This window comes from Brienomyrus brachyistius, chromosome 19 (assembly GCF_023856365.1).
Source record: "Brienomyrus brachyistius isolate T26 chromosome 19, BBRACH_0.4, whole genome shotgun sequence".
Taxonomy (NCBI): domain Eukaryota; kingdom Metazoa; phylum Chordata; class Actinopteri; order Osteoglossiformes; family Mormyridae; genus Brienomyrus; species Brienomyrus brachyistius.
In genome coordinates, this window is record NC_064551.1 from 7779944 (window position 1) to 7803530 (window position 23587).

At 44.1% G+C, this 23587-nt stretch overlaps 1 protein-coding gene across 2 annotated transcripts; it reads left to right on the top strand.

Moving 5' to 3' along the window:
• Window positions 1–20: 20 nt before the first annotated feature.
• On the top strand, window positions 21–21227 carry slc5a6a (solute carrier family 5 member 6a). 2 transcript variants are annotated; one of them, XM_048985222.1, is made up of 17 exons: window positions 21–169; window positions 8489–8598; window positions 9404–9918; window positions 10796–10861; window positions 12566–12617; window positions 12821–12888; window positions 13278–13432; window positions 13963–14103; window positions 14742–14871; window positions 15265–15353; window positions 15858–15970; window positions 16520–16587; window positions 16814–16900; window positions 17155–17309; window positions 17535–17638; window positions 17814–17950; window positions 18131–21227. In XM_048985222.1, exons 3-17 carry the CDS (start codon window positions 9571–9573, stop codon window positions 18296–18298), a joined length of 1881 nt encoding a protein of 626 aa, XP_048841179.1. In that variant the 5' UTR covers window positions 21–169; window positions 8489–8598; window positions 9404–9570; the 3' UTR covers window positions 18299–21227. The 2 variants fall into 2 exon arrangements, with proteins under 2 accessions (XP_048841179.1, XP_048841180.1); XM_048985223.1 differs by lacking the exon at window positions 21–169 and adding an exon at window positions 599–735.
• Window positions 21228–23587: the final 2360 nt, after the last annotated feature.

A 23587-nucleotide genomic window follows, 5' to 3' on the forward strand; every position in this document is an offset into this window, starting at 1 on the left:
GCGATGATGTGCGTTTGCTGCGACGGAAGGAATCGGCACATGGCAGCGATGTGCGGTTGTTAACCGTCCTGAAGGAGAGGGGGCGGATCGGCGCCGACGTGCAGACTTTCGGACCGCGATAGAGGGGGGACTCCGCTGTCAGACGCCGAGATGAACTGCCGCTCCGGTGGTAAGAGCAGCCGCTGTTTAGGCACTGGCGTTTTTTAGGGATACAACGATTAGAGAGTGTTTAGACTGACATAGCTACGCAGTTTGATGGTAGCGTGACAAATACTTACATCAGCAGGACAGGGTGTCTTACCCTAATTTCCATACGATTCGCTGGCAACGTGTGTCTACTTTAACTCAAGGCTTAAAATAAAATAAGATGATTAGCTCACGATAAAATAATCTTGGCCAGTCGTCCCAGGCAGTACTGCTGGATGTCTACGCGTCAGGAACTAAATTTTAGATTTAGATCTCGACTGGAAGTTGACTTGTCCTTGGATGTTCATTTTGGATTTCACGTGCAACGGCTATCGTTCACACTAATTATCATTACAGTTATTTAGATATTGCATTTCCATCTCCGCATCCGCTGGCGTCATAAAGGAATAGTTGATTACTGTCAAACGTGTGACTGGGACCAAAGATCGATCGATCTGTGTGAAGAGTTAGTTTATAGAGTAATGCTACCACGTTGTTGGCTGGTAAGGGGGGGGGACCATTGCTCATTTAAAAGCTGCCATGACAATGGTAAGTAGATGCCTGGTTCCATGCCTAAATACGTGGTCTTGCGTCATCGAGGACGGGGACAAGTGGGTTTTTCCCAGCAGAATGAGGTGTCCAGATATTATCTGGTGCTATGATCTGTTTTAGCCTAATCAGTCATACTGACACTGTCAGCGCATGACGTTGTGAGTGGTTAATAACTAATTAACATTTAACAAGAACTTTTTTTATGTTGGAGTACCAATTAAGTGATGCAAACTGCACAGTCCTTTCAGTGTTGCAATGGAAATTTATCTATAAAAAAACAACAGTTATAACAGGTTAAGGATGATTTGATAATTTTCAAGAATGCCAGTCCGCTCCTTTAATTGGTAAGCTATGTACCTCCTCTGTAGTTTAGTGCCTGAAGTTACTGGGTCACGCAGTGTGAATCCTGGACAGCACTCCTAGCTGTTAATCTACCTTTATGGTTATGGTGTCAAAATGACCTCAAGTAATTAAATGGCACAATTTAGTCTGGGTTGCTTTCCCAGTAACTAATATTGGTTGTTGCTGTTCTCTTTGTTCCACAAACGGTAACCTTTTCATTTGGTAATATCTAATTCTCTTAATTTCATCCTTGAATTATATAAAAGTGATGTCAGAATATAGACGTAAGAATACTTAGTGATGAGTTTGATCGCTAGATATTTTTAGGTTGTTTGGCACTTGCTCGTACTATTGTTTTGTAAATAAAATGTTTTTATTTGTTTGCAGCATAATATTGCTTGGTAAAGCAAAGAGGGCATAAGTCTTCCAGTTTCTCTTTAGATTTTTAGGGAAAGACTTGATAGAGATATAGGAGGTGGGAAAATAACAGCAACACAACGTATAAGCGACTTTAACGTTGAAACAACTAAATCGCAACTAGCAGTATGTTTCAGCTTTAAAGAGGTTAGCCAATCGACACTTTCAGTGGATCTGAGTTGTCTTATTAATGCAGGCTAACTAACAAGTCAAAATACTAATTAAATTATGACCGCAGAGAGGGACAGGCAAACGCATAATAGATTAGTTGGTAAACGCCGCTAAACTATCTCCTCACAACCGAATCTTTGTGACCCAATATCAGCAACAGCTGTACATTGTGAGCTTTACAAGGCTGCAGTTTGTGGCATGGTTGCTATTTGTCAAATGCTAGTGGCGAAGGCCAGTTCACAAAGACACATTACCTGGAGCCCTGAGCATGTATTGGCCAAGGAACAAGAGGCCTTTGTACGTTCATGGGAGTTTTACTTATACAAAGGATGTTCTGAGGGCAGAAGGAAAAATGATTGGTTCAGAGAGATAATCAATCACATTGTAGAGGAGGTGGGTCCAAGCAACTAGAGGAGGCAGGACCAACCAATCAGATGTCTTGACCCCACCTCCTCCAGTTCCTTGGCTCCACTTCCTCTAAAATCTGATTGGTTCAGAGAGATAACCAGTTATATTTCTTTCTGCCCTCAGAAAGAAAAACTCCCACAAGGCTATTGTACAGGACCAGAGTGAGGCCTATGGTAAAATGTTGGTAATGTTCTCACACTCCAAGCTGAAATTGCCCCAAATGCACTGCTAAATTGATTCAGGAATGGTTTCTACAATGACAAGATTAGGTCAAATGCTTTCAAACCTCAGTATCTTTGAACACCCTTGAATTCCGGAGTGCATAGTGGGAAAATAGATTCAAACCTTTTTCATCTTTCAAAGGACCGGAAGTTTTTTCTTCTTGATGGATAGGCAAATGTCCCACTACACACAGCTCTGCATGACTTGTATGAGAGTATTTTGTGGATTGAATCTGCTCTGATAACGAAGGGAGGCTGTACTCCTTACCAGGTCCGTAGTATGAATGTATTATGAGGTGTTTCTGTTATTTTGTGTTTCTGGTGTTTCTGTTACCCCCCCCCCCCCCCCCCCCCCCGTACAGCACAACACCTGTTCCAGATGTAAAGAAGCATTTGTTATGGGCTTCCCATCACATGAATCATGACAGACATGAAACATTGGCTTTTTGTTAACATTGGGTAGGTGGGTGGTGAAAGTAGTGGTTATGTATTTAATGACTGAAGGCCTATTCTATATTTTTATAGCCATGATGTAGTGGGATTGGATGTGATGTCAGAGCTATTGTGCTTGTTAGGGACGCCATACCCATTAAAAGCTGTTGATAAAAAATTAGACTGAAGTTGGATGACAAAGTGATGCTCGGATGGTCCAGGTAAGAGGTTAGCCTTAACTCTGTCCGGGTTCAGTTTGCCACAAATGTGTCATTCATTAAAACCACTGTAATGATTTGCCTTTCTGGAAAAACCTAATTTAACGGCAGCTGCTCTTCAGAAAATAGTAAATGAATTTTTTTGTCTGGTTTTCTTCAACTGTTTTCTGTGTTGGTCCAGACCACAGTTTGCAGATTTCCCTGCTCAAATGCACCTATTAAACCTGGCAATTAGCTGGTAAGCTGAACGAGGTATGATTGAGCAGAGAAACCTGTAAACTGTGGTGTAGACTGGCCCTCCAGGACTGGAATTGGGAACTCTGGTTTAGAGGTTTGCTTACCCTTCTTGTTTCAGCCTTTTCACACCGGCACCTGCCAGTTCTCATGCCTGTAGGCTGGGGTTTTGGTGGGGGGTGGGGGTGGTTGTCACAGTTACCTGAATGGAACAGGGCTGTCCTTTAGTCTGCTTCAACTGCACGATCACTGATGACTTACGGTTTTAATCCCCGTTTCCAGGCAACTGTGGGCCTTCCCTGCAATTTCCACACGCGTACCATGCAGTACTACAATAAATGGGCTTCTATTATTACTTTTTTTATTTGCTGAGAACATACCATTCACACGAGCATGGTGAAATACACAGATCTTCAGTTAAAACAACAGAGGTTCATATTGCGTCAGTAGATAACAGTGTGTATTGAGAAATTAACTGATGGCAGGTATTACTCAGAGGGAAAATGCGTGAATATTGACCGTCTGTTCAGTTAGAGGCAAAGCACTGGTGAAGATTGAAATGGCTCACCCAGTAATGGTAACCAGCCAAGATCCCGATGTCAGCTGCCTGTCTTGGACTCAGATCCAGGTCACTGTATTTAGCCAGCCAGTGTTGTGGCTTTTTGAGCAGAGGACACATGGTAATGTCTTACGGTCACGTTACTGCGGATTGTTTGAAAATGCTGAACGGTCCAGTTCTGGGCCGGCTGTGTGCTGCCTTAGTCACACCTTTTTTCCCTAGAATTCACGTATCCTAGTCACTTTGCGATCTGCTTTTTGTGGTCTGCTTTTTGTGGTCTGCTTTTTGTGGTATGCTTTTTGTGGTCTGCCGATATAGCCACCATGTCTTTAACACAGAGGCCCGTAATATGCTCTGAGGTTAATATATTAACATGGTTATGTGATTTCTCTGAATTCAAATTCAGAATATTAAGCATGTGTTAAGGCATCTCTAAATAAATATACTGCTCTTTTATATTTGTATATTCATAACCACTTTATTTAAAATTAGATTTAAGTCAGATCTCACTGTTTACAAAATGTGTTTATGAAAGCTTGCTCATAGTTACTTTCTTGCAAGGTCATTTGGGGTGGGGGGGGGGGGAATAAATACGCCTCAGTGTATATATAGCCCCTGTGTTGCTGGTGGTGGAAGGCCATTGGGGGGGGGCATGCTTCTGTTTATGAACCTTTGCGTTAGATGGCTCCACAGTATGAGTGTCTGTTGGGTCTGGAGTGCCGTTTCTGAAAATCTGAGGCAGCTGCTGGCAGAAAATGACTGGCGGCGTTTGTGAAAGACGCCATGTGGCCGAATAGCGTATTATCCAACCCCCCCCCCCCCCCCAACACAGGTTATGCCTATTGAGTTGGCGGCCAGAGCTGTGAAGGTGTGGATCCAGACTCCCGTCTCCTACGCGGGCAGGATAAACTGGCTTTGATGGCAGGACTGCGCGCCTGACTGTTGGTTACACAGGCTCTGCGCTGGGAGAACCGCGGTCAGCTGCGTTCCCCGGGGTCTCTGACTCGTAACGAGCCGGACTCATCGGCCGTCGCCGAGGCCCAGTGCTTGATCACGACGGCTTAGGGGAATCGAGACGGACTCGCTGTCACCGCGGCCCTGCGCCGTTTGATCACCCGAGAAGCTGCGATTACAGGCTAATGCGCCAAGTCATTTTCATCTTAAAGGAGCACGCTCTCAAATGGCTGTTTCCTAACAAACCTGCTTTTTATTCATAATGGGGAACTGTACTGTGAGGAACTGCTTAAAATGTGCTTGGGGAGGTGGGGGGGTGGTGGTTGCAGAATGCTTACTACATCATACATAAGATGTTCTTGTGTTTGGAAATTTAGTGAAATATCATTTTGTGTTGTAAATTTGCATAGAGGCATGTGCTTTGGGCATATTCCCCCCCCTCTCCTTCTGATCTATTTGCATACCAGAGTGCATGACTGCATAACATTAGTTAGTGTGAAGCACTTCGGGTCACCATGACTATAACAATAATATGAATTGGACTTAAAGGAAGAACTCACCAGATCTTGTGCAAAAGATGGGAAGACAATAGCAGCTCAATGTCATAAAAAAAAATAGAAACATTTTGGTTCTTTGCCATCAGGCCGTACTGCTTTTTGCGTTAAGCCCTGATTGAGCACCATGATGGGCTGAGTAATGTGACGGTCTATAGCAGGGTGACATTCCTGGGTAAAATGTAATAGGAGTTGATTGTTGGGGGTCAGAGGGCAGCAGTGTTACAACACAGTTCTATGCTTCTGAGTTAAATTCTGTGTGTGGAATTTGCTTAGTTTTTCTCTTTGTTTTTGAGGCATGTATATATTACCTACATTGTGTGCACCAAATGTCCCCACAACCAATTGTTTTGATCATGTGTTGTGGGGACGTTTTTGCAGTCCTCACAAGAGTAATCTGAATTTTATACAAATCTGCGACTGCAATGAAAAAAAACTAGAATGGACTAAAGTCTTGTATTTTGTTTGGTTACTGATGGTTAAAATTAGGGCTGGGTAAGTGATAAAAGAGCAGTTCACCCCAAAACTGAAAAAAGAGGCTTTTGTGCCATCTGTCCATCTAGGTTGTTCTGCTGGGGGTTACCTAGTTTTGGAGACATCAGCTGTAGAAATGTCGGGCTTCTCTGGAATGTAACTGGAGTGAATCAATTCTTTTTAATGTCGGAACAATTTACTTCTACCAAACTACCACATACCGATTGTATCACTGTGCTGAAGATATCACCTGAGTGCTTCTGCTCATATCTTCTGTGCAGTGATACAATTGGTGCGTGGAAGAACATAGTAGAATGGTAGAAGAAAATAGTTCCTACATTATACTGCTCATTAAAAGAGTAGTCTATAATGGGTAAGTGGGTCATGATTTCTGGTAAGAGACGTTGCGGTCTCTTCTGTGGGTCATGATTTCTGGTAAGAGACGTTGCGGTCGAATTTTGCAAATGTACTTTTCTGGTACTTTAACCACCACAGAAAGAATGCCACTCACTTCCATTATATTCCTGAGAAGACCAACAATTCTATGGCCGGTATCTTCAAAACTAGGCAACTCCCAGCAGAGCGACCTAGATGGATAGATTGCACTAAAGGCCTTCTGAAATGTATCTTTTTCAGTTTTGGGGCGAATTGTCCCAGTAAGGTTGTCATTGTTGGGATTAGAGTTTTTCCCCATAGAAATTAATGGGCGGTCCCCACATAGATATTATTACAAACTTGTGTGTGTGTCTGTGTGTGTGCATGCCTGCCTTGCAATGGACTGGTACCTCATCTAGGGTATCCCCTGCCTTGTGCTTCATGCTTCTAGAGATAAGCTCCAAACTCACCACAACCCTGAACTGGATGTATAGTGATGGATGGATGGATGGATGGATGGATGGATGGATGTACTTATATTTTGATTGTTCTCAATTTAACGTCTCTTAGTAGTTTGGAAGTACGCAGAAAAATGTGTGATGGAAAATGCTTCAGTTCATAATCAGTCAAGGAACTAACATATCAGCTTTTTATGTGATGTGATGGAATTTAACCTTATAGACACAAACGTCAACGCAGTCTTGAAGGGCTTATCTAAGATTGCAGGAATCTTTTTGGGCCTCGAGGTCATGGGCCGTAGTGTGTCTGGTAAAAAAAAGCTGGCCAGCAACTGGAGTCCCTGTGTTTATTACTGACTGGTAAGATGATTTGGTGTAGTGGGTTAAGGGGGGTGGACTGTTGGCTCAAGACCCCAGAGGGTCTTGGTTCTAAGTAGGGCCTTTTGAGTAAGAATTTTAACCTGAAATGTTCCAGTAAAATATCCAGCTGGGTTAAAAAAAAAGTAATTGCTTTTGAGAATAAGCGGCATTACCCACATGAAAATGCAAACGTAGCATTGAAGGTAACTCAGCGCCTCACAGATTTGTATAAATTGCTAGTAAATTGGCCAGTACTTACTATGCAAGATAAGCACCTTGCACCTAGATTTACAGAAAACAGTTTCTCTGATTTTGTTGTTCGGTCTACATAAAGACAAATAATGTGGAATTATTTACATACAACTGGGGGGGGGGGGGAATAGAGGTCTCCACGTAATGTTTAAATATTTTAAACATTTTTCTGTGGGGCTCAACAGTTGGGTTACCTGGTTCAAAAGGTCTAAATAGATAATTGGACTGTAACGTTTTTGTTGTGAATGTTAATTTTGAGAGCTGAATTTTGCACACTGCCCAGGAAATGGAATCGGGCAATTAGTGGTTTTCCAAATTGACCCATTTTGGGGAGACTAACATTCAGAGTCAGTGGGGTTAACATCTTGAATCGGTCGTCTCTGACATTGGTTACGTTTTTATTTGGTCTCATTCTGAGTGCATAGCGTGTTCATTATCTCGAATTGGGTCCCAGGTTAAATTAAGTATACTGGCTTTTCTTTTATATTTCTCAAGTTACCGTGATTGAGCTTAGATCAAATTGTCTGTGTCTGTATGGGTTTTATTGCTTAGCCAAAGTCAGCTCTCTTACTTTATCAAACTTTGCGTAATTGTACTTGCACAGTGTCTGTCTGTGACTGCCGTCTCCATCGTGTCTCTGCGTCTTCCTGAAAGGGTGGGTGTGGCCTCGTCATGCCCTCTGTTTCCACACGATCTCTTTATCATTGATGATATGCCGCCTTGTGCTTGTTTATTTGCTTTTCTTTTTTCTAAATTTGTTTTGATGGGTGAGCACCAGTGCAGGGTTTAGGTTCCGCGAGTCTTGTTACGACATTAACTCTACTCTAGGCAGTAAATTGGGAATGCCGGTTTTGAAAGGAGACCTGTGATTGGCTGAGCTGAGGTCTCGGGTCAGATCCCTCACCAGGATTCCTGTAGAGCATCTTCACTTTTTCCTAAATGTGTGGTTAAACTTTCCATTCGCTTTCATAACTGAGTTCCTCCCCGATTCCCGAGGGAGTGTGGAAACTGGGCTGTCAGTTGGGTTGAGCAAGACTTAGTTGCGAAATATAGTGTTTTTGCGCGAAAACGTTCCATTATTAAAGGGTATGTGACAAGATGAGTTATTTTCATTGGCAGTAATATTAGCATATGTACGTTGTCATGGATTTGCTTTTTCATTTGTTACTCTATTTCACGGCTACAGTTGGGAATTTCGCAATCCGTTATGAGGAAGATTTAATGCATTATTTTGCCACGTTTACGGAATATATGGGGTCTTTCAAAGAATAAGGTGTTACTATTGGCTCCTGGAAATATGCTCCTCCCCTCCTTCCTTCAGCCGTCGTGATTGGATGACAGCCACTCCCTCCTCTTTGCCACCAACTATCCTGCTCTGAAAGTAGCAAGATACTGAAGGCTGATATACGTCTGTCAGCCAGGGTGCCGAGGGTGAGTATCTGTTGTTTTTATCTGCACCATGTCATAATTCCCTGCATTATTTAATCCAATTCTTATCAACTATCACTATGATTGTTAATGGTTTAATAATCACTTATGTAGTTGCTTAACTGACAAGTGGAAACAATTGACAATGCATGTATTTTTACTCTATACGCATGTTTTTTTATTGTCGTACTTTTAATTCTTGCTGCTTATGTTATTGTCTGGGCTGTTTTTCATGCAGTACTTTGCTCAGTTGTACAACAGCTGTGTTCTATTGGTCAATTAAAGGGAAGGAAAAGGTTTTTTTTTTTTTTTCCAAAAAAAAAAAAAACGTTTTCATTTACAAAGTACAAGGTCTACAGTCACCTATCATATTGCTGGATGAGTTTTAAACATCTGTCGCTGAATGTTTGCTTGAAAGAATGGGGGTAGGACTTCAATAACTGATGCAGGTTTGGGTTATGACAATGCCTGATAACACAATACAAAATGTTTTTATAAGACGTTTAGGACAGACGACCAGATAGTGGCCAGAACACAGAGGGCCGGTCGCCCCTGGAAACAGTCTAAACAGGGTAATCTGTGGGCTGGGGGCTCCGGCCGCCTCACCCTGGCTCTCGCCTCTGCAGTTTCAGCAGTGTGAGGGATTACTCTGCATTTTCAACCTGCCCTCTTTTAATAACCGTTAGTTTCTCAGGTGAAGGACTTTAAATAAATAGAGGATTAAGAGGGAGCCAGAGTTAGGGTTTAGGTGTAAATGAGTACTGGGGGTAATCAGGTGTTAAATGTCTGTCGTGCATTTCCCTTGCAGAGCAGTGCCTGCTAACCTTGAGGACCCTATGGTTGAGGTTTGGAGAAGGCTATCCTGTCGAATTCCGGGGGACAGTGTCTGAAACAGGCCCCACCCCACCCTACAGATTTACACTACCAGCATAAACACGCACACACACATCTTGCCAGGCTCTCGAACCTGCAGCCATGGCGGATGCAATTCAGATGCACTTCACCATCGTGGATTACGTGATCTTCGCCATCCTCCTGGTGGCTTCAGTGGGCATCGGACTCTTCTACGCCTTCTCCGGGGGGCGCCAGCGCACCACGCAGGAGTTCCTGTTGGCCGATCGCAGCATGAGCTGCCTGCCAGTCTCGCTCTCCCTGCTGGCCACCTTCCAGTCAGCTGTAGCCATTCTGGGCGCCCCCTCGGAGATCTATGCCAATGGAACACAGTACTGGTTTCTGGGCTGTTCCTACTTGCTGGGTCTTCTCATCCCAGCCCACGTCTTCATCCCTGTCTTCTACAGGCTCCGCCTCACCAGTGCCTATCAGGTGTGGAACTTGAAGGGTCATGTGATTTGTGGATTTCCTGTTTCATATCCTTTTGTTATGACTCCATGATTACAAGGTTATGCTATAATTATGGGAGGAAACCAGAGGGGATTTGTAGGAACGACAGAGGAGGATAATGTCCGTGTTATCTTTGTCCTTTTCGTGAACATTAACCTACTCTGTTGTGGAAACGCATCTCCTTTCCAAAATAGCTGGTAGATTTTCAGAATGGTGAAGTTTTTCTTAAAGCTTTTAAATAAGATTTCATATATTCAACCATACAGTTTTTTGAGGTGATAAATCTTTTAATTAGGTTATTATTTACCTTCACTACAGAAACAAAATGCCGATATTACATATGTTGAATAGCTTGAAGGAAGTTATTATGTTGAGTTACTATGTGTACAGTATATGGGGATTTGTTTTTTTTAACATAATATCGATATTTTTTTTGTTTGTAGGAAATTATTTCTTTTCCCCCAGAATAATATAGTTCCTGTAGCTTAAGTAGTGTATTGTGCTCACAACGCAAAGGTCATAGGTTCCAATCCCAAAGAGCACACACAATTTTGTGACATCTCTACTGTAAGTTGCTTTGGATAAAGTTGTCAGATAACTGCGTGAACACATGGTCCATGTTGGATTATTTAACCTTTTGTTGTGCTTTGGTGTGTAGCCTGGTGCTTATCAGAAAACTAAGAGTGTGTGTGTGTGTGTGCGATTTGAAGGTCATGGATTCAAAAGGGCCTTGAGACTTCAATATTGAGACGTAAAAGAGTTAAGAAGTGACTTATCGGAGCGCACAACCTTTGGCTCTGGTATTAAGTGAGCTGTTTTGAACCCTGTGCCCTCTCTCCCGCTCCCCCTCCCTCTGCAGTATCTTGAGCTGCGTTTCAACAAAGCCGTGCGGATCTGTGGCACTGTGACCTTCATCTTTCAGATGGTGAGTGCCCTGGCTATTGGAGTTCCCTCCCCGGGGGCTGCCAGCTTCGCGGCAGTTGCGAGTTTTCCTTTGGCAGGTCTGGTACCCCATGCTGGCCTTCGGTCTCAGTTCAGAGGGCTACGCTGACCTCCACCAGCATAAGCAGCAGGTTAACCCTAACCCTAACCCTACTGGGTCGCGGGGGGTCTGGAGCCTATCCCGGAAGCAATGGGCACGAGGCAGGGAACAACCCAGGATAAGGGGCCAGCCCATTGCAGGGCACACTCACACACCATTCACTCACACATGCACACCTACAGGCAATTTAGCAACTCCAATTAGCCTCAGCTTGTCTTTGGACTGTGGGGGGAAACCGGAGTACCTGGAGGAAATGACGACATGGGGAGAACATGCAGACTCCACACACATGTGATCCAGGCCGAGACTCGAACCCGGGACTCAGAGGTGTGAGGCAACAGTGCTAACCACTGCACCACCCTCCTAAGAAGTCAATTATTCAAAATGACAAAAAGTGTGGCATCATATATAAATCTTGTCAACCCCATAGACCTTGTAGAACCAACCACACAGGTCATTATTTCATTCATTATTTTCCTGATATGCTGAGTCAGTCTGTAGTCTATATTATCGCTTTAATGAAAGTACGGTATGGTGTGTTTTCTTGCTTTTCCATGCAGTTGTAATAATGGACTGCATGAGGGTTCGCCCTGGTGACCTTCATTTGACCCCTTATTTATGAATCCTGTGCTCGCTATGTGGAAGGTGCTGATGTCACCTGGCTAATGCAGACAGTGGCTGCTCGCCTGCGCTGATGTACTGAGCTGGGAGAGAAGAGCAGTAATAGATGTGTGTAAGAGGTGCTGTTTACCCGCTTGACTGTGTACACAATCTGTCCAGTCGCAGTCTGAATGCAGCCGGCAGAACACGTTGGGTTCATTCCGGGGCACTCTGACTTGTTCGGTCACGTACATGGGCAAACACTAGGGACACACACATCACCGGCACTGTTATTGTGATTGGCTCCCTTACAGGCATGACATCTTGAAAGGTACGACAGCAGAGCCCGCTTGGAGGAATACCAGACATACTCCAATTTAAGTCCAGTTGTGGCATTAGTTGACACCATCAAAGACCTTAAATCACCTTGTGCTGTTCTCTAATGGTTAACTGAGCTCTGAGCTTTTTTGGTAAAAGGATAAAAATGGCTAAATGTGTCTCATTCATTGAAAAGCATATATAGCCAAAATATTAAACACTGAATAAAACAAATGCTAATTAGTTTGCCTCTAGAAATGGTTACATACATTATGAGAGCTAAACTAAAACCATTTGAGAAAATTTGAATAAAACCAATATGTAAAAATGCACAGATTTTATGGACAAGAATCTAAGCCCCTGTAAATACACATATTTATTTTCTGCACTTTAAAACCTGACTGATTTTTACAGTTCTGCTCTACTTGGGTACAGCATGTGAAAAAGAATTTCTTGTGTCCTTCTTTGTCTTTGGATTTTGTTGATGTTCGTGTTTGCTTTCAAATAATTAAGTTTAAAATAGTGCAGTAACTGGTATCATTTATCATTCGCGTATGCACTATATGTTTTTCATTCTTGCCAATTTAAAAATCAAACAAAAATATTGTGAAATTGAGGCCTTGTGGAGCCAGGTCTGGGTCTGAAACCCCCTCCCGCTGCCCCCTGCAGGTGGTCTACATGGGTGTGGTCCTGTACGCCCCCGCGCTGGCCCTTAATGCAGGTAACGAACACCGTGGATTCAATGTGCAGAATCGTGTGGTTGCTTTACAGGGTTTCACTTGAGTGTCTGAAAAATAAATAGTAAAAGCAGCAGAAATCCAAGACTGCTGTAATTTATCGTGCATTCCTGTCTAACCTATATCGTTTTTCTGTCTTATTAAATTACCACTGGTGTTTTTGTTTGCTTTGTACTGTTTTCTGCAGTTACTGGATTTCACCTCTGGGGGGCAGTGCTGGCCATGGGTCTTGTTTGTACTCTATACACAACACTGGTGAGCTTCTCCACCTTTTCTCAGCCTCTTTGTGTTTACGGTTCAGTTCATGTTACCTACAATTTTTAACTGCATTGTGTCACCCCCCGCAGATGTAAGCACAGTGGCTTGGATGTGCTTGGAATCGATTTAGTTGTTTTAAAGATCATTATCTCTACTGTGGAACCAAGTCCTTTATCTGTGTGTGTCTGGGAGAAAATGGGGGTTATCTGTAAACTGTTGTAATAGGCTAAGTTATAGATCAACCAGTCATTAAGGAATTGGCACTGCTGTATTTTTTTTTTTGGGGTGTTTAACTTTTCTCAAAGTAATTGGTCGGGTATATGAAGTCCATTTGTGTGTGTTCTGCTTTCACTGCGATGTGCCTTAATGCATCTTGTACACCGCAGGGGGGGTTGAAGGCCGTGATCTGGACGGATGTGTTCCAGACTGTGGTTATGTTCGCGGGCCAGCTGGCGGTCATAGTGGTGGGGGCCCATCAGGCTGGGGGCATCGCTGAGGTCTGGAGGAAGGCTCAGAATGGGAGCCGCATAGCTGGCTTGGAGTAAGTATCCCAGTGGCTCTCATGGGTCTCGTCCCCTTGGCACGTCGTCACGCTCACGGGAGTTTTACTGGCACAAAAATGTTCTGAGCATAGAATGAAAAATTATTAGTTCAGAGAGATAACCAATCAGATCGTGGTCGGATGTCAGACAGACACATGTCAGACAATCAGATGTCTTGATCCCGCCTCCTCTAGTTGATTGGACCCACCTCCTTTATAATCTGATTGGTTATCTCCCTGAACTAATCATTCTTCATTTCGCCCTCAGAACATTTTTCTGTAAAAAGTAAAAAGTTTTCAGTAAAACTCCAACAAGCACTTTTCACCTTCTTACAAAATTCCATTCTTTTAAGAAAGGTGTCCAGACCTTTCCCGTGTTGTTCCACTTTATAACATTACACAACCCCGAGGGGTTGACTGTTTCTCAGAACCATGCTAGACCTTGGTGCCATTAGCTGTAACCGAAGAAGAAGCTGATTTGCTATGGCCACGGGGAACCTGATGGGAACGAGCGTGTCTCTCCCCTGCAGTCTGAACCCTGACCCTCTGGAGAGGCACACCTTCTGGACCCTGGGAGTGGGTGGGATCTTCCTCATGCTGGCCCTGTATGGGGTGAACCAGGCCCAAGTGCAAAGATACCTCAGCTCCCGCACTGAGAAGGAGGCTGTCATGTGAGCACCATGCCCCCCCCCACCCCGCCTCATCATATTACCCAAGCCTTTTGTTAAAGTAACAAGGCCTGTTCCCTGGAGGGTGGCTCATTGACTGTGAGGTTATGAAAGACTCATTGGGACAATGTTTCTCAAACCAGTCCTCTGGGACCACCAGACAGTCCATGTTTTTTTTTTTGTTTTTTTTGCTGGGAGGGAGCGGAAATGTGGGCCGTCTTGGGGCTCCCCAAGGACTGGGTTGAGAAACTCCGCGTTAGGATAAGTGACACTTGTATCTGGTACAGACCTGCTCAGGTCAAAATTTTCTCACCACAGAACATAAATTTTAGCTCACTTGATGCACTTTCAAATGAATTAATCTGTTCAACTTGTGTTTACAAGAATCTTCCCAGTCTTTATAAAAAAGAATGTGCATTCCTATTCATTACGTCCAATCTGTCGGGTTTGTATGACAATTAGTTGTGATTTGTGAAAATCCTATTTTGAAATATATCTGCGTATCAGAGAGTCAAGGAAAGCCTCTGAACTCATTATCCATGAACTGTTCTTGAGTGTGATCTTGAATCCGTCATGTGCTCCTGTACTCACAGACGTGTCTTCTTGCGTCTTCAGCCGTCTCCTTCCATCTCTCTGTTCAGGTCCTGCTATATGGTCTTTCCCTGCCAGCAGATTGTCCTGGCGATGGGCTGCCTCATGGGTCTGGTGATGTTTGCTCGTTATGGTGACGACAGCCCCTTGGACAAGGGCTACGTTTTCTCAAACGACCAGGTGAGTCCAAGTTGCTTGGCTGGAGCCTTGAGACTTTATGGGCTTCTTTCTTCTGCCCATGCAAAGTGGTTTGGAGAAGCAAGACTTCTTGGCCCATGGTTATCTCCAACCCTCGATAAATAATCCATCTTTAATTTTAACCTATTCCATCCTTCAATCTCTGGGCACTAAACTTATAAAATATTCAAGTATTACAGATGTAACGCAGGGACATTCACTTATAGTCCTGAAGGGGTTCTTTTTAAATAACGTAAATGGATTTGTTCATGATGGCGAAATGAATCAGGTGGTTCTGTGCCTAGCTGATAGAAAAAAAAATCTACCGTAACTGAAGAGTGTAAATGTTCTGGAAGGGGGTTAGCTATGCTGTTTATGTATCCTTCTCTCCTGTAGATGGTGCTATATTTTGTGATGGACGTGCTACAAGATCTGCCAGGCCTGCCTGGTCTCTTCGTCGCCTGCTTGTTCAGTGGAGCCCTCAGGTACAGACCCTGTAAGGACATAAGACATTTAGGAGGTCATTTGGCCCATCAAGCTCATTTGGGGAGAACTTAACTAATAGCTCAGCGTTGTTAAAATCTGATCTATCTCTGATTTAAAGGAGCCCAGGGTTTTAGCTTGCGCTACACTGGCAGGAAGACTATTCCATACTCTAACTACACGCTGTGTAAAGAAGTGCTTCCTCAAATTCAGTCTAAAATGTTCTCCCGCCAATTTCCACCTATGGCCACGAGTTCTAGTATTTAAACTAATATTGAAGTAGCCATTTGGCTGAACAGCATCCAGACCTGTTAGAATGATAATGATAAACTTGCATCAGAACTCTATTGGTCAGAGAAAATTTGGTATTTCAACAAAAAAACCTACGTCACATGTTATATGCTCACTGTAATGGACTGATTAAAAAATCTTATCAGTGACCAGAAGGGGGTGCTGTGACCTAGTGTTGCTGCATCTGTACTGATTGTATTACCCTTCCGCCACAGCACAATCTCGTCTGCCTTCAATTCCCTGGCCACGGTGACCATGGAGGACCTGATAAAGCCCCACTTCCCCACGATGACGGAGACCAGGGCGACGCTGCTGTCCAAGGGTCTCGGTCAGCAGTGGTTTATTCTCCCAGTTTGGCACCATCCATATTTGTTCAGCGTCCACAGCAAGGGACCTCCTGGGAATTAATCCTACAATATTGAATCCTAAGTTCATTTCCTTGACCTCTACAATGGCAAATGCCCAAAATATGGCTTAGTAGACTGTACTCATCCCTTTGGTGCTTGATGGCCACCCGACATTCCCAGTTGAAACGTTAAGAGACGTGAAGTTAAATCGAATTGGCTGGCATGTCCTTAATTGTTAGGCTCTCTGCTAATGCTTAGTAACATACCCTAAGGACTTCACTGCTATGGACTAGTATGTAAACATACTGCTGATGTTTCCCATCTGTGTTATGGTTACTTAGATCTATTGTGCTTTTCCAGTATGTTAAACTGAAACCTTCTTTTCTTTCAGTTACTACTTGCTGTTTGCCCTCTGACCTTTTGTTAACAAGTTTTCCATCTCAGTTTTGTTATGACAGGACTTTCCCTTCTGGGGCTGGAACCTGAAGCTAACTGGCTCTTCCTTTTCTTCTTCCCCTGTCCTGGTGCAGCTTTGTCCTATGGGCTAGTGTGTCTTGCCATGGCGTACATAGCCTCCCAGATGGGATCTGTACTGCAGGTAAGGTGACCGTCGGAAGGCCGATGCACCTCTGGGTGCAGTGAGTAGCATGCGTCCCTCTTCCTGTCACGCCTCCTGCCTGCTTAGGAATTCTCCTGTTTTCCTTCACGTACCATCCTCTTGCCCGTGTCAGAGCGTGGAAGTTAAACCATTATGATGGCATTAAAACTGATATAAAATTCTCCCTCCCTTCCCCACCCCATGGCACGACCCCTTCATCTGCCAGGCGGCACTCAGTATTTTTGGGATGGTAGGGGGTCCCCTTCTCGGCCTTTTCTGCCTTGGAATGTTCTTCCCATGGGCAAACTCTGCGGTAAGTGCTGATGTCATTGCTTTCTGGTCAGATGTTGGGCTTTGAAAGTCTTTTCTCATTGATACAAGAAACGGCTACAACCAAATGATTGAGCCAAAATGAACAAAGACTGACTTTGGGTTGTGTTTCCCCGAGTATCCAAATTTGTGTTGAGATTTCAGATTTATGAGTCTGAAGACCAGCCGCGTTCTCAAAATGAGTGACGGTGTCGTGCATCCCTTCAGAACTGACCTCATAGCTGTGTCCCCTCCCAGGGTGCCATAACTGGGTTGGTGGCAGGTCTGGTCATGGCCTTCTGGATCGGGATCGGCAGCTTCATGTCCCGCTTCCAGCTACCCCCTTCACCAACTCTTGTGCCTGGCACCGGCAATCTCACCTCTATCGTCACTGCTGTCACAGCGAAATCCAGGCAAGGGTTAAGGAACTAGCTATGGCAGAAAAATGCTGAATTATAAACACGTTAACTGAATTGTAAGAAGAAATTCTGGCAAAAATCGTTAGCAATTGCGTTATTGATGAAACGCATCAATAAAAAGTCACCAATAAGCATCAGAAAGTCCGTAGCTCTTAGCCTGCGATGTGTGCTATGGTCAGCACCCCAGACGATCCCTAAAAGATGTTTCCTTTGGAGCAGGCCGACAGGTCTTCGGGCTTTATACTCTCTGTCGTACATGTGGTACAGCGTGCACAACTCCACCACCGTGATTGTGGTTGGCCTGATCGTCAGCCTGCTCACGGGTAAGCCCCACCTGCCCATCCTCCCCAAGCTGCTCCCCCTACCCCTGCTTAACCACACCCACCACCCTCACCGCGCTGCACTGCCACCCATCAAAAAGAGCACCGCCCTCAGAACACACGCAGCAGATGGGAGGATGCCGGTCTGCTCAGCAGATACTCCTGTGCTCTGCTCCAGGTCCCATGAAGGAGAAGGATGTTACTCCTGGCACTGTGTACCCTGTGCTGGGTAATCTGCTCTTCTTCCTGCCCGAACGCTACAAGGACAGGCTGTGTTGCGCAACACCGCTGCAGCCGAGGTCACCGCCTGTACAGGTTTGTCCCTCAAACTCCTACGATTCAGTTTCTGGTTCAGAAATTTAAAGAAACTTCTGGGGATGTCGTAACTCTACGCTTTTGAATTTGGACTTAATCTAGCACACGGTGTGAGCATTTAAGATCGGGCCATCCTTGACAGAAGGTGTCTTCGTGTGTCTGCCTCTGTCTGTGTCTCAGTCGAAGGCAATAGATACAAAGCCTTACCAGATGGGCCAAAAGGAGAGCAATGGAAGGATCTACCACAAGGAGGGAGACAGGATTGAGGAGGAAGAAGAGTTGTCGAAGGAGGAGACTACCATTTCTACCTGCGACATAACCCACAATGTTCTAGAGACAGCATTGTAATACCACCCCCAACACCCCCCCCCCCAACCTACCTATGTAAATGTTCTGGCAAACATGCTGAGCTCCTCTACCCTTCCTGGTGATGGGGAGGGGTCTAGGAAAACCATTGTCATCTGCACATGAAACACAGTTCATTAGGACCACAGACTGTACACTATTCTACAACCTGGCCAAACTCTAAAGCCACACTGTAGGGCGGCCAATTGTCTGCATGTACTGTGATTAAAAAAAAAGACAGCCAATCATGTTTGGGCTATGGAGACACCCTACGGTTGTCCGTGGGGAGTTAAAATGCACACTGGTACGAGTGCTGTTGTCACCAATATTTGCATACCGTCTTTGTAATTCATGAATACGCATCAATCACTGTGAGGGAAAATTGAATTAGTTCTAGAACTCCACTGTAAAAGATCCTAGACCTTAAACTTCATGCAAGTTGTTGGCATGAATCTACCGAAGAACTGCGTTGTAGTTGGAAGCATCAACTATGAACACAATGATTTAAAAAAAAAAAATAAAAAATGTTCTGAGATGTGCCATTTATGAGCAAACTCCAGTGTGTGAAAACTGGGAAAACGCTGTGGAGGAACATGCTTTGCTTTAGCTTCATAGATTCTGGGATAAACAAAGCTGATTTAGTCTGGACCTTCAACGACCCCGTTTTGAAAAGGTTCCTCAGGGGTTAGGAGTTCCACGTGGTTAGCAGAGAGCAAAGATTGTGTTAGACATAGGGTCACCGTGGGCTTGGCTTAATACTGGCTACTGGTGTCCCCTGTATGGTTAATGGAAGGAACTGGAGTTCCCAGTATGACTAGGGTCGGGTTTGGTCTGGGGTCTTTGTTGTTGAGTGCCTCTCTGACCTAATCTTAAATGTTTTCATTTTGATGACCGTGATGTGGACATTACATCAGGGTCATCAAAGGGGAGAAACACGACTGCCCATGTGAAAGTTTGAATATCTTGTTTGTGTGAATTATCTACATCCAGCAGTCCTGCAAAGTACAGAGTTCATCAGTGCCTGGCCCTGACACTGAGTAGCTGTACCGGTTTAAACTGCCTATGTAATGATGTTTTGCGTGGTTTGTAGAAGAACGTGTGTATGTCTGATGGTTTCCTTTAATTTCATGAAGCGTTCCGTGAAAACGACTCTTTTGAGCGTTTTTGTGTGTGTTACATCTGTGTGTTTATAAGAAACCATCATTTTAAACGTCAAACTCGTGCTTTTTAATAGACTTGTCTTTATTTTTGCGATATATTGGTGTAATTGAGTAATTGTGTTAGATATCGTGTAAGTTGAAGTGAATGAGTCCTAGAACTTCAAATTTAATGGTATTGTGTCAGTAATTATTGTCAGCAGTTTCTTGATGCATTTTTGAAGGTGAATGGATTGATTTTAATGAATCTCTTCTAGGCAGTCTCTCCTGTTTTGGTCCATGTTTAGGCATTGTGACAAGCGCTTTGTCTTTCTTGGACGTAGCTTTGCGAGTGAAGCCGTCTCACTCGGTCTTGCCTCCTGAATTCAAGCCATATTGTCTGGTTAGTGACCCATGGCTGTGTGTGATCGCTGCTTGTGTACCTCAAGGCTTTATTTCCTTGAGCCTGTCGCAGAAGCCTGTGCCGCGATTAGACGACAGCATTGATCATTCCCCTCAGCAGGCTCAGACGACCTTCTGGTTTCAGATAACCTTTTGGTCGTCACTTGGTTATTGATTTTCTTTGTGAATGTTTTATTATAAGTTAAGAGTTGAGAGTTGAGGTGGAACTACAATCAGATCATCTTTTGATCTAGTTTGGAGCACTGTTGTCCAGGGTGGTGTGGGGGGGGGGGGTAGCGCTTTTATCTGTCAGAGTGTGTCTTTCTCAATGTTCTCTCTCTGTTGGCAGCTTCCTCGAAGTTCAGGACATCCAGAATAATCTGGTTTGCTTTACTCTTGTCCCCAAAGACCATTTCAGCACTGACGTTCTGATTTTCAGATTAAATTAAGCATCAGTTGTTGGACTCAGTTGTAACAGTCCTTTTAAAGTGTATTGTTATAAAGTAACCATTGAAAAATTCTATTTTATTAATGGGGGGAAGATATTGTATGTTGGATAACGGGGACCGTTAAGCTGAGTTTTTATTTGTCCATCCCTGGATTTTGCTTCAGACCCTGTGGAGTCTGTGTAAAGCGTCACAAGGCCACTTCCTGTACAGGATTGTACATGCAACATGCACTCAATGCCTGGCCCGCATGTGGGGATATTTTGATTTTTGACTTAGCTGTCAGAGACTTGACCGGCTGTTGTATCGCAGCCGAAAGCAGATGCACCTTTTATTTGTGCAATTGTACCGAGAGCTTTTTAGCTTTTTTTAGCTTTTGAGGTTTTTTTTCCATTTATTTCTGCTTTAGATTGTGAAGTAGTTCAGAAATATTAACATATAAACTGTTGGTTAAATTACCATGGCTTCTGGAAAACAATAATGCCGCATGCCTGTGACATCATGCCATACGTCCCAACTGTCATGCATTCCAAAAATTGGTTACGTGTCTCTCTCTTTCCAGCAGTGGAGCCGTGCCTTTCATCCTGTTCATTCACTGTTGCGGCGTAAGTACAATATGCTGATCAGAATCCACACATTGTCTATTTTTGTAGCTGCCCCCTAGTGGTGGGCCGACAGCAAATAAACAGGATGAAATAAACATGCCCTAGTACATTCATGCACTGTAAGCAAATGGTGAAATGATACAAAGGCGTAACTAGAACGGTGAGCGTATTTGTGTCGAGGGGCTGTGATGAATGTGACGTGGCTGACCGTCACTGAGAGGCACAATGGAAACGTCGACTGTGGTCATTTGGTAAATGAATTGTTTGTAAAATGAAAATTTATTAATTTGATTTATAATTATTTGTGACCTTTTTCAAAAAATAAATCTAAATGTGATTTTCATTGCGTGCATTTGTTTATTTTTTTATTCTGCTATATTTTGTCTTGTTTTTTGTGTGATTTATGCTCCTGCGTCCTGATTGCACAAGAAAAATGAAGTGGTTAAACTTTCTAAATCTCTCCCGTCGATCGATCCATCAGCAGCAATAACTTTTACTGGTCTGTGACATTTTTGCAAATTTCTATGGTCACATAGGGTGGGTCCGTGTGATACATTTAGCAGGGCCTTCTCTGAATGCGATTGTCCTGTTTGCCCAGAGGAGGAACCGTGAGCTGGGGGTGGCTGGGTCACCCGCAGGGCTGGGCCTTGGCTGGACATTGCCAGATTCAGAAAGTTCAACATCAGCACCTTGGCAGTACCAAGTACCACACTTACCAGTCATAGCTGTTTGGACCAGGGAAAATTTACATGTTGATAATAAAATGAAAAGACCATTTATAGCCAAGCTTGGAAGGCGAAGGTGTTCCCACCCACAGCCAGACACAGACATACAACATTCTCTACCCCCCCCCCCATTTAACTTCTAATTTAACTTCTTTCCGTGCAGCTGCATGTTTCCTCTCAGGGGGATGGCTGTTATCAAGCCCCTGCTTCTCCCCCCCCCCCGACTCTGCACATTTCACGTGGGTCACGGTGACTTTTGCATCCCTCGGTCATGTGGTCACACAGTCACATGACCATCTGGTTGAGAACATTGGGGTATGGCCGCCTCAACCCCCATTGCAGTGGAGACCTTTGCTGCAGTCATGTCAGTCCGCTGGGCCAAAACAAGTGTGTCTCCCCCTCTTGCTGGTATCTGCTTGCTCTCCCCTTGTGCTCAAGCTCTCCTCACACCAACTCCTTGGTGACATTCCAGACCTTTCTCCTACTCTTCTACCCTGCGCCTCTCGACACTTGTTTAGAGGTTGTCCTTGTCCAGAGTGACTAGCATAGCTTGAGATCTATGCACTCTGTCACCACTCATACTAAGTATTAGACATTAGAAGTGTTAAAATCCTCAACCTCTGTACTATTTGCTCTGTCTCATGGATTTACCCTCTACAGGGAGCTACACCCACTTGCTAATTGGTACCGATCTGATTTCTGGCATTTGTGGAAATGAGGATTTGTACTGTCATACCCCCCCCCGCCCCCCACTCCCAGACAGAGTTCCGTCAAGCCAATAAGATGGGCCAGGTCGGGTCATAAATTCACCCAGAAGTCAGAAAGCAAAGTACATAATGAGCATGAGATACCAAAGTTATTTGCAATTAATTTCCAAAATAAAACTGGGTCTTTGGCATCTTGAAGCCCAGTTGTCTATTCAGTAACTTATTGTCGTGGAGATTAATATTAAATCACTTCACGATAAGAGTAAAAGCTGTAAACGGAAAATCACAAGAAGGGATTTGTTTAGTTTATAGGTCATCTGTGGTTGAAATGGTTGGTTCTTTGATTTATTGTGTCACAAACACATAAAAGTGCAAAGCAAAAGCTGATTGACCATTGGCTCTTGTTGGCTGGCCCGTGGACTTGCGATGCCCTAAAATTAAACGATTCTCACTCCTGCCATTCTGCTGTTGTAACCCTTGCCTTTGTAACAATGCTCTTCCAACTTTGTTCTGGTCATAAAAAGGAGGGAGAAGGCAGCGTTATCAGGCCTGCCAAACAGATTTACTGCGTTAGCCTTGACCGCTAGTCCGCCAGGCTCTTCACGGCTCCTCGTGGACCAGAGTGTGCACTAGTGAGTCTGGGAATGCCCCGCCATCCTAGAGGCGCTCACCTGGCCGCAGCGGTCACCACTGCTGGGGGTGGGGGCAGTGTGCAGTTTGTTGGGGCTTTACTTCTCTGGTTGGCAACGATTGTGATGGGAAGACCTTCACAGGAAACACTTCCCCGCTTTTAGTGAGAAGCGCAGCTTTGTAAATCACATGGGAAAAGGAGTGAAGGGGAGAAAAAAAGAGCCAAACAAGCCAGGGAACACAAATCAAATAACTGCAGTGGCTTTATCTCCCACTCTTCCTTTCCAGATGTTTTGGCCGGTAGCTCCTCAGCCCAAACGTGATGCCTTTGAAATGAGCCTGTGTTTTTGGTGCTGGCTTGTGGCTTTTGCAAAAATAGGAATCACGCATATAACTTCATAACGATGGACGAAACGCAACAATGTATTTCGGTGTTTTATAATGTTTGTGTCGTAATAACAAGCTATCACACATATGACACGAGTAGCATAGCTTACAAATGGTTACCTTTTACATATACAGTATATATATATATATATATATTAGCTTGCCCTGCTTGTTACAGAAGCAGTAATTCAAAACCCGGACATTTAAAATACAAAAGTGTAGCTACCTTATTAGAAATCGGAAAAAAAAACAAA